Raw genomic sequence first — 13,130 nt, forward strand, 5'->3', positions numbered from 1 at the left:
GCTATCCGCTGGTGCCCCACAAGGCTGGTCTGTGGCGGCGGCGGCAGCGGGGGGAGGTCTATATTTGCGTGTGTGTGTGTGTGTGTGTGTGTTTGTGTGTTTGTCTGGGTTCATCCGAACCACCTAATGGGAATGCAGAGTCAGACCAGCATGTACTTACACATACACATGCACACGCAAGCCCATGCACACAAATACACAGTTTTTACCTTTTACCCAGATGCCGTCTCGCAGAGCAATCTTCATAAGTTAGTTATACATACTTGTGTGAAACGAGAGACCATCAGTCAATAAGAGAGATCAAAAAACGAAACTGTAGTAAAAAGAGGAGAAAAGGAACAGAGTAAGAGAAAACAAGTGGGTGAGATTAGAGTTGTGAAGGAAGAGCTTACAGCTACCCTCTTTTGTCCCTGATGAAAGGCTTTTGTTGTATTTGGATTAGACTGACAGAAGATAAGGCCATATGAAAGATCCTTACATGAACAAGAATCCCAATACATAGCTAAGCTATTTGTTATTTCAATGGCTGGTGTAAAGGACTATGTCACAGTGGGAAAAAGAGGCTTAAACAGAGGACCACAAAACTAGGCTCAACTCAAGAGCTAAAAAAGGTTGCAGTACTATTCAGGTAAGCCATAGTGGGTGTTTCTTGGAGTTTGCCACTGCCTATACATTATGGATGAGAGAGCACGTTATTTGACAATTCATCATTAAGTTTTAAAGTTGGAACCGGAGTAAGAATCTACTTTTTAGTACCCACTACCTATGAGGAGACGCAAAGATGCTAGCCTCAAAATGCTTGATAGTTAATCGCGTATGATTCGCTACTCACCACAGAGGTCAGAGCCATCTGAAAGCTGTAGATGCGCGCCAGACCGAAGTCGGCCAATTTGATCTGCCCTCCGCTGGTGACCAGGATGTTCTGAGGCTTCAGGTCCCGGTGAACCACGCGGTGGGAGTGAAGGAAGTCCAGTCCCTGTAGCAGCTGATACATCATGTCCTGTGAGAAATGGCATCGTAGGTTAACTCAATTCATTCATTCAACTCAAACATCACAGAAGACGTGGCATGAAATCGAGTGAGGCTGTGATTGGGGAAGCCCACCTTCATCTGGCGAATGTGGAACTGATGGGGATATTTGCTTGACACTTCAACAAGTAACTGTGACGCCGTATTAAACTACATGTAACACGTTCAGCCTCTTCCGCGCTATCTTCGAAAAACGTGTGGCTACGTCTAACCAGGGGCCCACAAGGGCAGAAAAGAGAGTTCACCGAGATTCCTGAGGAGCCACATCTCAAAAAAGGCAAAATGGCTGGAACATCGTGGTATGGAGAGAGTTAACTAGTTGAAGTCTGCGTCTCCTTTAGCCAACTGTGGCAGATGTTTGATATGAGCGAGAGAGAGAGAGAGGGAGACAGAGAGAGAGAGACTGACAAAGAGAGAGAGAGAGAGAGAGAGAGGAGGGAGAGAGAGCGAGGGAGAGAGAGACAGAGAGAGAGACAGAGAGAGAGAGTGAGAGCTGTGTTCTCTGCGGCTGTCTAGCTATAGCTAATTGGAGCCCCCACTCTTTCTATGCCCAAGAACTGACCTCAGAAACAGCCATAGGGCATTGTATCCATGACACAGTGCTCATATAGTGGACTGCAGTGAACTGTGCTGACCCAGATCAGACTTTTCAAACTGTTTATGCAATTATCGCAAAAAGTCAGCTTCAAGTGCATAGATGATTCTAGATAACTTGGGTTAACTTATAATAATTTGGATGTATTAATTGTTCTTGGGCGAGGGCAACAGATGGGGGAATATGGACTTAGGCAGGGTGGGCTGCAGTACTGGAGCCTCCATGACCATTTCCTCCATCTGCCGACCACCCCAGAACTCAACTGGCGGCAGTGAGATAGTGGGAGTGGAGGCAGCATGCAGATGGGAAGAGATATGTGGGCAGATAAGAGGAAAAGGAGAGGGCGCAGAGGGACAGGGGAAGACATAGGAAAGGGAACTGGGGAGGAACACACACACACACACACACACACACACACACACAAGCACAACACCATGGAGAAACGCAGGGACGCATTGCTCTGCTTTCGAGGTCATGGAACATCCAAGTCTCTATACTCCCACCGCCCCACAACTGCCTGCCCCCTCACCCAGCCCCAGCCCCCCCTACACAAACGCCGACACCCCCAAACCCTCCGCCAAGACCTCACAAGTGACATGGACCTGAGCCCACAGCTCTATTCACTGGCCTACCAGCTGGTGAGTGATTCAAAGAGCTGAAACAAGGGGGCTGCACACTCAAGCAGAAAACATTAGCAAACAGCGCGGGCCTGGCCGCTGTGCAAGCTATAGGGGAGGTGACAGGATGACCCTACAGAATAGTGGGGAGATGGCATTGTACGTGTGTGTGTGTGTGTGTGTGTGTGTGTGTGTGTGTGCGCGCGCACATATGTAAAGAAAATGTGTGTGTGCTTCGTGTAAGTTTTTGATCACATCTGCCTTATAAGCGTATGAACATCCACTACCTTTAAATGTTTTTTATGTGCAAGTCTGTGTGTGTGGGTGTGTGTGTGTTTGTGTGTGTGTGTGTTAACGTGTGTGTCCTCCATCTAAGGGCAGGCTGTGTGCGTAAGCAGGCCTTCCTTTCTACATCTTCATTCAGCCATGACCTAGCTCGCAAGCCAACAGACAGATAGGGCCGTAGAAGAGAAGCAGGCAGTTTTTTTGGGGCGGGGGGGGTCTGACACAATAGCAACACCCCAGTTCCTCTCTGCTTTAAATAGCCATTTCACCATGCTTCCTTTCAGCAGCATTTCCTACAAAACCCTAATTATCTCAGAAGTGTGACTCTTGGACAAAACACACAAACAAACAACCTTGGCCCCCTTGGCCTCGGTGCCATCTCCCCTTACGTTTCAATTACTCCTTACAGCTGGCTGACCAGTAATGGACCCCAATATGTCAAGAGAAATGAGACTGACAGATTCGACAATGATCATTTCATTGAGAAATGAAAGTTGCCGATACCCTATTATGGAGGACTCTTTTTCGCCATGTAGGACTAACTAAACACGGTTCCACCAACAGCCGAATGGGTTGCCCAACACCCAACTGTCTTCAGCTGGCAGCACTTCAAACAGAGGCCCCGAGAATATGCACGGCTAGTAGCAAACACCAAATCACACAGAAAAACAACAGATATGACCCATAAAAAGCAAGAGGACCAATATATATATATATATATATCTTTTTTTTAAAGTAGTCTGCCCACTGCAAGATGCCGTCAAAACATGGCTTTCGGAGTGCGCCTCCTTTTCTAATGCTAATATACCAGAGTCGGCCATATTGTTTATTGTAGCAAGGCACAATGTGGGACATCTGCCGGTTAGCGTTAGTGTAATTCCCTCCCCATGCTTCATTAACCTCTCTCTTTATGGGGCTGGAGAATAGAGTTCAGGAGGCTTGGAGGGTGGCGGTGTAGGAGGAGCGTGGGTGAGACCCAAGCGCTGGCCCGTCCAAGGAGCACTGAGGCTGGGACAGCGCGGCCGCTTGATGTCCTTCCAGCTCATTTGATTCCTGGAGGAGGGCCCCTTTCATCAATGAGCATGTGGTGGGTCTGGACGCTGAGGAAGGGTGAGCTGGTGGCAGAGGGTGGGGGAAGAGGTGGACAGGCTCGCCCAAGGTGGGTTGTCTGGCGCACTTGATGGACCGGTTTCAGAGAGTGGCAGTTCTGGCCTCCATGGCAGGAGTTAGGGTTGTTTTGGTGGGAGTGAATGGTGCTTTGGATTTGGTAAACAAGTAATAAAGGACCAGTGGTGTATTCCTTAAAGGTCGCATACGCTGTAAGCGAGGATAAATCCCGCTAGCCTGACTAACCTGCCGCATAAGATGTTTCCTAAGATCCCGCTAGAAAAGATGGCGGCCAGGCAACCACGGCAACATACGCCTCATGAATCCACATGAACATCCACATGAATGCCAGGACACAAGGTTTCCCAGCAAAACATTGCCCAGAGCATCACACTGCCTCCGCCAGCTTGCCTTCTTCCCATAGTGCATCCTGGTGCCATCTCTTCCCCAGGTAAACAACGCACACGCACCCGGCCATCCACATGATGTAGAAGAAAATGTGATTCATCAGACCAAGCCACCTTCTTCCATTGCTCCATGCTCCAGTTCTGACGCCCTATGGCCATTATACACGCTTTTGGCGGTGGACAGGGGTCAGTAGACGCCATTGGAATGAGATGAGCATACACACACACACACACACACACACACACACACACACACACACACACACACACACACACACACACACACACACACACACACACACATGCACACACACACATAGTGTATTACAACATTTTCTTATTAAGGCAAACACAAGTGACTGGCCGATTGATGAAGGAGCTGCGTTCTCCGTAGAATATTCCCATTTAGGGTGCCAGAATAACCTCTTCATGAAAGGTATAGAATCACCTTTCAAAATAAACTATATTTGTAACTTGCAGCCTATGAAGCAGCAATCAGCCCTTAACTGTGGTGCAAATGCATTGGATTACGCTTTTTAACGATCGACAGTTTTGTTTGGAGATTGAGTATTTATTATTGTGGCAGTTTCGCATACCACACGCCACCCAAGTGGCGTTTTCAAGGACAAGGTTGTCGACGCCAGATTATTGAAGAGAGCGGGCTAGTTGGTATAAGGCCAGGAGCAGATGGAGATGTGTCATGACTGGGCTCCTCTCCTGAGTGTGTGTGGGGATGGAGGTTTTATCTGTTGCTCGTAAGACCAACAGGTATACAGCCACTCTGATCCTGGATCCCCCATCACCTAGATCCAGGTTAGGTGTGGCTGCTCAAACCACACACCACAATTATATTCCCGGAAACCAAAGTGCGAGGCACATCAAAACAAGTGTTGGAACGTGCGGATCATGTTTATGCATTTGGTAATAGATTGCAAGGATTCGTTTCTGTCTTTAATAAAAAGACAGATGCTTTAGATATTAATAATCATGTGTTTAAATGTTTGAATATTGTTTAAATAGGGGTCCATCAGTAATTCTTGCTTTGTAAATGTGAAGGAAACGGCGCGTTCTGCATTGATCCTGTATGCGTTCAGCTAATTAGTTGATCCTTTAAATATCGAGAGCGTGTACTTACTATCTCCATCTGATACAGACCTCACTCAGTCAGACTGGTTGAGCTCTAAGCGGCGTTTAGAGAACCGGCTTAGCTCCAACCGCCAGTTGCTGCTTACGTAAACCACGCTATCCTAATCCTAGTGACCTTTAGGGAATACCCCCCTGATTGTGAGGAAAGGTTGTATTTTTTTCAGCTCAAGTACACCAAATTTAGAACAGTCCACTGGGGGAGAGAGGGGGTCATCTACAGTTGGCTGGATATTCACAGGGTTAAAGGGTAGACAGCTGGGTGGGCACCCACAATGTGGTGGCATCTGTTCTCAGGGAGGGTAAATTAAGTTGTTGGATAGGGTCTGTGTGTAAGCGGGGGTAACAAGGGGGCACTTTGGGGGTTACGGAGTAGTGTCCACTCTCCTGGAAGTAAATGGGGATGGTGCCTGTGTCATATTGCCTCACCATCATTATTCTTTTGTCCCCACGTGAGTCCAACCGTATGGATGTTAAGTGAGAGTGAGAGGGGAAGGATTAGAGACAGTCATCTACCAACTCAACAAATGGCTGAAGACCTGGGAGATTTTATGTGAAACAGATAATAGAAAAATATGAATGAGATTAAATTTGATGACATTTAAGAATAAGGTTGTTTTCAGTTCTTTATAAAAAAAATTAAGCACACACCTCTATATAGCATTTTCTCCAAGAACGTCTCCTCACACAATGGTATTTACTGACAGTCATTATTACTGTGAAATTATATTATGTAATTGTGCTCCGAAAAATGGCATTATGTATATGATAAAATGTCCTCTTAACCATATGCATGTGCGTCTCCCACACACACAGACACACAGACACACACACACACACACAACCAGGCTTGAGATTAATTTATAGACCTCTGCATATACAGCAAATACACTATAAACACTTTTATCCACACAGGGATCTTTGTCAGGTTGAAAAGGCACACAAAACCACAGACACACACACACACACACACACACACACACACACACACACACACACACACACACACACACACACTCTTTCTCAATATCTGCTAAACAGTGTAAACTGAGAGAGAAAAAGAGGGAGGGCAGTTAAAATAGAGAAGGCAAGAGGCCTCTAATTTGTAGCCCAGCTGCTCGAAAACGCCCCGGTACCTCTGATGTTGGAGGGAACGCCACTCCATCCCCTGTCTCTGGCTGACCTCAGCCAAGAATACTCCCTTGGTAACAGGAAGAAATTATCCTGGTCTAAAATATGCAATCCATAGTAGAAAAAAACTGGACCTTTTATTGTCATATTTCACATAAATCAATAGAAGAATCTATATGCTCCATTCCAGGCACTAAAGTGTAAAACAGCCACTCATGGCAACTACTGATAGCTCACATTTGAAGCAGACTGCTCTGGGTGCAGGATGTACTTGCCTTGATGGTTTCAGGAGGTACCCCAGGGTCCGGGGCCTTCTCCAGGTACGTGGTCAGATCCTGGTCCACATGCTCAAAGACCAGGGTGAGTTTGGTCTCGCGGTCAGTTCGAGACACGGTGCACACATCAAACAACCTGCAATGAAAGAAGGAGCTTGAGAATCCATATAGATGATTCCACCGGTGATGCAGGCCAAACCCCAAAATTGAGCACTTCATTCACCCAAATCACTTCTCAAGTTGCGGAAAGGCAATGCCTTTTGCAAGAACCAAGTCAGGTTAACAGGCAATACTTTTTTTCAGTCTCATTTTAAAAAGGATTACATTATATAATTATATAAGTTATATAAGTATATAAGTTATAAGTATATATACAGCATTTGGAACCAGTGAAGTGAGATATTATTGCTAAATACCAAACATTTAGGATCATGACAATAAAGGCAGCTAAAATAATAATCTAAAATGCCAACAGCAATAATCCAAATTTAATATAATTCTTATAAATTCATGAAAGTGACTGTATTGTATTGTATTGAAACCATCCCAATTTATTACTTCAAACAGGTAAAAATGAAAGGTAACAATATGTTATATGCAGTATAACCCAATGTGAACGCCTGATTGTAACAGATAAGCAAGTTGAGCAAGACTTAAAATTTGTTGCTACAATTTATGGAAGTGTCATCTGTTTAGACCTGTTTTTTTCTTCGATCCTGGGATTCAGCCGCACTCTGTTAAACACAAGGGCTTTCATGTGACTCATCAAGATTTTGGCAACTGGGAAATCTCAGTATATTGGGGGCGTCCAGTGACCACAGGGTTTGTTGTTTGATCCCCGGCTCCTCCTGGTAGCATGTCAAAGTGTCCTTGAGCACTCCTTGACATTGAACCCCTAACTGCTCTCCTTTGCGCAGGTGTGTGCCTTGCACACGCTGCCATCGATGTATAAATGTGTGAATGTGAGGCACGTGTTGTAAAGCACTTTGAGTAGTCGCTAGACTAGAAAAGCGCTATATAAATGCAGTCCATTCACCATATTTCAGTGACACATCACCATCACGATAAGAATATGGAATGTAAGTCAATGTTACGCCATTAAATCCTAAAAGTTAAGAGCCAATCATAAAAGGTTGGTGCAAAACCAAATCGGACCATTACAGGACGTTACTCCTTAATATGAGTCCAAGAACTGAAATCTCGAACCGTGTTCCTAAGAGTACGAGAGTTTTCATTTTATTGAAAATAGCTTTCAAGTTTAATATCTGCCTCTTTACATGCTGATAACTAATTTATGACTCCGGCAACCTTTGACAATTTCCATTACATCCATGCAAAGCCCTTGGAGATCCAATAGGTGAAAGCCAAAAGATTTACAGTGGTGTTCACTGGGCAATAACCTTAGACCAAGAATCCAGATTATGTCAGCAGAGCCGCCAAGGCAGGCGCTGGTGAAAAGCTGCAAAAAAAGCCATCCAGTATGTCCTCTTCAAAGACTAGAACCAGCATTCCTCACCCAGTGTCATGACAACCCCTGATGCTCCATGGTAACCCTAGCAGGGCCTATCTGCCGCTGGTGCAAAGGCAGTGTTTCTCATCATGGCAACGGTGCACGCTAAGAGAACCAGGGTGGAATTCCATTGACATGAATGTGGCCTCTCCAATGGTATAATAACAGCCAGTGAGGTCCACTTCCTACAAAACATTCATGAGGTAATCTCAAGAGTTATGGCGGTGCTAGGTGTCAAGGGTGGTACGTTCACGCCTACACGTCTTTGACGGATAAAATGATTACAAAACAGAAGAAGGAAAGGAAAACTATCATTCTAAGTTGATGATCATCTCTAGACTCTGATGAAAGAGGATTCAGCCATGGTACAGAGTACTCCACGCTGTATCACCTTGTGTTACTATATGAAGTACATAAACTGACTCAAATCACAACTGGTTAATCAACTGCAACCAAAGAAGGATGTAAAACAGAATCCTCCAAATATTGCTCCCCCACCAAGCCTAGTGCAACGGCACCAACACCATGTAATCACACTCCTGAAGATCAGCAACAAAGCAAACGAGCTGGATTATTTCAAGGTATTATTATGTCTGAGAATAGATTGCACCCTCCTCTTGAAGCGCTGGGGTTAAACACCCCTCACAGCCTGATTGTTGAGCCACAATGGAGGCTCTCATCAGACACTGAACATATGGAATGAATAATGGCTCTCATTACAAACATCCAGGGGTTGCCTGGAGTTTCACAGATGGCCCACAATGCACCTTGCTGACCTAGCCCGCCTCAGCCATGCTGCATGACTTGAACGGCATGTGAGGCCTTGAGGCTGGGAAATTAAAGGCTGTGAAATGAAATTAAAATTTAGCGATGTTAAAAGAATATGCTCAAAGTCATGAAATCCATTAGCGATAAAAGGTTCTTCATCACACGCTATATTCGCTGATGCATGAGGGCATTGAGGTTGGAAGCAGAAGGGCACCGGTCATCCTCTCAGCAAATCTTTTTTGACCTTCGTCATCACCCCCCAAAAGCACTCAATACTCCTTGACCAAACAAGCACCAAGGTCAGACCTTGGGCCGTAATGGTGTATGACGCAGCGGCTGGGCGACTGACTGCCATTTAACTCATGTAAAAGTGAAATCCAGTGGCCTCTGTGTGTGCGCACCCCTCCTAGAGCAGGGGAGTGACACCCATTTTAGGTCAAGGGCCAGATTGGTCAAAAACGCAATGTGGGCGGGATTACTTTTTGTCTAACCGTGGTCGGAGGTTTGTGCGTGCGCACGACCAATGCCGCCCTCTTGGATACTCTTCCCGGCAAAGAAAGTTTGCCTTTTAAAAAGCTTAAAATGACATTTTCCATCCTGTGACACCCTTCCCTGGGCTGTGCCTTTGACAGCCCCTGTCCTGAAGTGAGCAATCAATTCCGAAAAAACAAAAAGAACGCTCTCTCTGTCGTCGTCGTCGTCGTCATCATCCCATCTCCACTCCAGGGCAGGCTGAACGTTTAGAAAAACCACTGCTGTCCCATCTATCTCATAGGAAGCCTAGACAATCACAAAAGTGCAGATGGTACTTCCTCCAGACAGGCCGCTCTCAATGGAAGGTCTACGCACTGAATGATTCCATTCACATATTGAAAAGGGGGGTCACATGTCGATCACCCTAAACCATCAGGGGAAAGGACAACTCCAACACACACACACACACACACACACACGGCTAGTGGGCCACCTCTCCTCCTGGCTTACCTGACCACATTGGGGTGCTCGAAGGCCTCCAGCTGCCTCAGTACCGCCACCTCGCGTATGGTGGAGAGCGGCATCCCTTCCTCCTCCGTCTGCACCCGGACTCTCTTCAGTGCTACGAAGCGTCCCCCGTTCTTCAGATCCCTGGCTTTGTACACTTTTCCATAAGCGCCCTCGCCAATCTCGGCGACGGGCTCATAATCAGTAGCAATAGTCTCTTTGTCCATTGTTGCTGACGGTTGTTTTTTTTTTTTTTTTGCGTTTTTTTTTTTTTTTTTGCAGCTAAAAATATTGTGGGGGAATCCCGGCGGAGTGTGACGAGTCAGTTTTTTTTTGGTTTTTTTTTTTTTTCACAAAGACATCTTCGCAGAGAGGAGCTGGCACGTGTTAATGCCTGGATAAACAAGGAGACAGGGGCGCGAAGAGTCACCGTCTGTGTCCGTTTGGGTCAGACGGCGGTCCAGGTAGGCGGCAGCAAAGCTGTCATTTTGGTTTTTTTTATTCCGACTATCAAACACAACACAAGAGACCCGATGCGTCCCAAACTTTCAATCCACTCCTCCTCCTCCTCCTCCTCCTCCTCCTCCTCTTACGCTTATGTCCTCCTACCTTCAACACAGAATAACGCAAAATAATAATAATTATTATAGTAATAATAATAATAATAAAACATTCATTTCACCTTTATTTACCAGATGTTTGTTTTTCTTTTAATGTATCATAACATACCAGTTGTTTATTATTATTTTTTTTTTTTACATTGCGGGAAATATATTATATATATATATGTGTGTGTGTGTGTATATATATATATATACACATATATACATATACATATACATATATATATATATATATATATATATATATATATATATATATATATATATATATACACACATACACACATGCAACGCATAAATAAAAAATAAACACAACACAGACCTCAATTATTTTAACTTTAGTTTTTAGGTGAACAACAGAGAGCCAAACTATGATCTCTGTCCCTTTAATCAAACTTTCTGTTGCAAAAGACGCAAACTGGGAGCACGTGGCTGTCTACTGGCGGCATTGTCTAAAGTTCGCACAGCAACAGTCCATTTAAGCGCTTTAAAAATGCCTTTACCAAAACCCAACTATTGCAACACGTGAAACCAATTTTAATAAATATTATGGTGACATTTTCTTTGAGTTTATTCGCTTTTGTTAATTTTCCTTTAATTTAACAGCGTCTCAGTTGATATTGTACATAAAATAACAAAAAAAACATTATTGAAGACGCTGGCTTCGGGATATTTAACGTCGCTATTTAAAAAAAAAACCCCCACCAAATCCCATTTAACATCCGCCCCAGACACTAAAATGTGAAATTAACAAGCAAAAACACGCGCTCATTACCTGGTTTTGCGTTGTCAAGAAAAAGTCGCGTCGGCGCGTCCGATGAAGCGCTGCGGAAACATGGTCCCTCGGCACGCAGGTCGGAACAAAGTCTCCGGGAGCCTCAGCGCCTCGCGTCTCATGCGGGGGGCCACACAGGTAGCTGCTCGGTGCGGCCTCTAATCCCCCATCCTGCAGACTGCCGCGCCACCGCCGCGGCTCGGGCACTGAGGCAGGGGAGGGGGCGTGCTCCGCCCGCGCACGCAGCCGCGCACGCACAGAAGCCCCGGCGCGCGGCGGCGACCGCGTCTTTCGGGGGCGGGGGGGCGGGGGGGGGGGGGGGGGGGGGGAGGTCAGAGGACAAAGGCACGGAGCGGTGGTCGACCCTCCGCCGCGCCGCACTCTTCTGCGCGCTCCCTTTCTCTTTCCATATAGTTTTGGTTTTTTTTCATACGTCCCGGTTTATGTTGCAGCGCCCTGTGTGTGTGTGTGTGTGTGCGTGCGTGCGTGCGTGCGTGCGTGCGTGAGCGGTGAGCTCCGTCCCTGCGTGGCGTTCCCACGCTGGCTGAATGCGGCCTGACCCCCTTCAGAGGGGTTTGACACGGAGCGGGGACGTTTCCGCATTCCTCCCCACTACAAAGGCCGCGCCGCCGCCGCCTCCTCCTCCTCCTCCTCCTCCGCCTCCTCCTCCTCCTCCGGCTCTCCCTCACGGAAGGAATTCTGTGTCACAATTCCGCGAAACATCTATAGGATCAAGTAAATACGAATACAAATGGCAAAAAGACGAATAGACACGCGCGATCTGCAAATCTGCATGAACGTTCCTCAATGCAAAAATACATAAATATGTTTCTCCATCCACAAATAAATTCTTAACTCCACACATTTGCGTTGAGATTTAAAAAGACAAACCCAAACAAACAAAATGAAACAAATAGAGGTTATGAATACATTTCTATAAATAAGGCATTGCTTGTGATTTGTCAATAAATGTAGCATCATTTATTTACGATTAAACATTTTCAAATTTGTCATTTTTTTTTAATCGTTGACACTTTTTTAATTCAGGAGGCAGATCTAGTTTTTTTTATATACGTATGTTTCTCGTTGTTTTTCTATCACTAGTATTTTTCCATCTTTTTGTATTTGCATTTATTTATTTGTATTATTTGTGAATTGTGACAGAATTATTCCCATAGTCGCTCTGCTTACTATTGCTTCTTCACCATTCAGAGTCCTCTCTGGGTCTTTTCTTGTCTCTGTGTCAAAATGGGATGGCCACACTATCTCTCTCCCCAGCCACTGACAGCCCCCCCTCCATTAACAATGCACCAGCGTGTGAAGTGACATGACGGGCCTCTGCCTGGCGCTGAGGTCAGGTTCAAGGCCTGATGCCTTGATCTGTGTCAGGGAGAGGTCTGCTTCTGGTGCCTCTTCTCTGGTGGTCATGTTCCAAGGTGTTGCTGCACGGAGGATGCAGACTGATGGATGTATAAAAATGACATATAAAAATGCATAGTAAAAAAAGGAATAAAAACGAATATTATAACAATATTATTAATCATAATACATTCATATAAATAATAATGAGAATAAAATGTATGTCTTTATATGTTCTCCACATACTGTGTCTATGCAATACATTTTTAAACTAAACTAAAAACTAGTTTGGCATATGAGGCATATTCAAATTAATCAAGGATTTTCACGACTTCTAAAAAGCGAATTATTTCAAACGAAATCATTTATGTGGAAACAATTTTGCAAAACTTTGTCAACTTTGTCCTTCACAAATTCTAACCATATTTTTTATTATCTTTATATATCGATAATATATGTTATTATCTTTATCTTTAAAGCCTCACGGTTTAGCTTTGTGAAATTTAGTTAGAAAATAAAACATTA

The 13,130-nt window shown here is 45.0% G+C and overlaps 2 protein-coding genes across 2 annotated transcripts in view; one reads left to right on the forward strand and one right to left on the reverse strand.

The window, feature by feature from the left end:
- cdk6 (cyclin dependent kinase 6) overlaps positions 1-11,536 on the reverse strand; it is a 31,163-nt gene extending 19,627 nt beyond the window's left edge. The window contains exons 1-4 of the mRNA XM_080006944.1: positions 11,247-11,536; positions 9,852-10,242; positions 6,590-6,725; positions 833-1,000 (exon numbers count right to left, since the gene is read on the reverse strand). Of these exons, the coding sequence (XP_079863070.1) occupies positions 833-1,000; positions 6,590-6,725; positions 9,852-10,075 (528 nt within the window). The 5' untranslated portion in view covers positions 10,076-10,242; positions 11,247-11,536. The remainder of the gene's footprint in view (positions 1-832; positions 1,001-6,589; positions 6,726-9,851; positions 10,243-11,246) is intronic.
- Positions 10,240-13,130, forward strand: part of hepacam2 (HEPACAM family member 2) — a gene marked incomplete at its 5' end in the record, with an annotated part of 25,448 nt that continues 22,557 nt past the window's right edge. Inside the window, one exon of the mRNA XM_080018174.1 lies at positions 10,240-10,312. Within this exon, the coding sequence (XP_079874300.1) occupies positions 10,240-10,312 (73 nt within the window). The remainder of the gene's footprint in view (positions 10,313-13,130) is intronic.

The sequence above is a fragment of the Zeus faber genome (genome assembly GCF_960531495.2).
Source record: "Zeus faber genome assembly, chromosome: 1".
Lineage (NCBI taxonomy): Eukaryota > Metazoa > Chordata > Actinopteri > Zeiformes > Zeidae > Zeus > Zeus faber.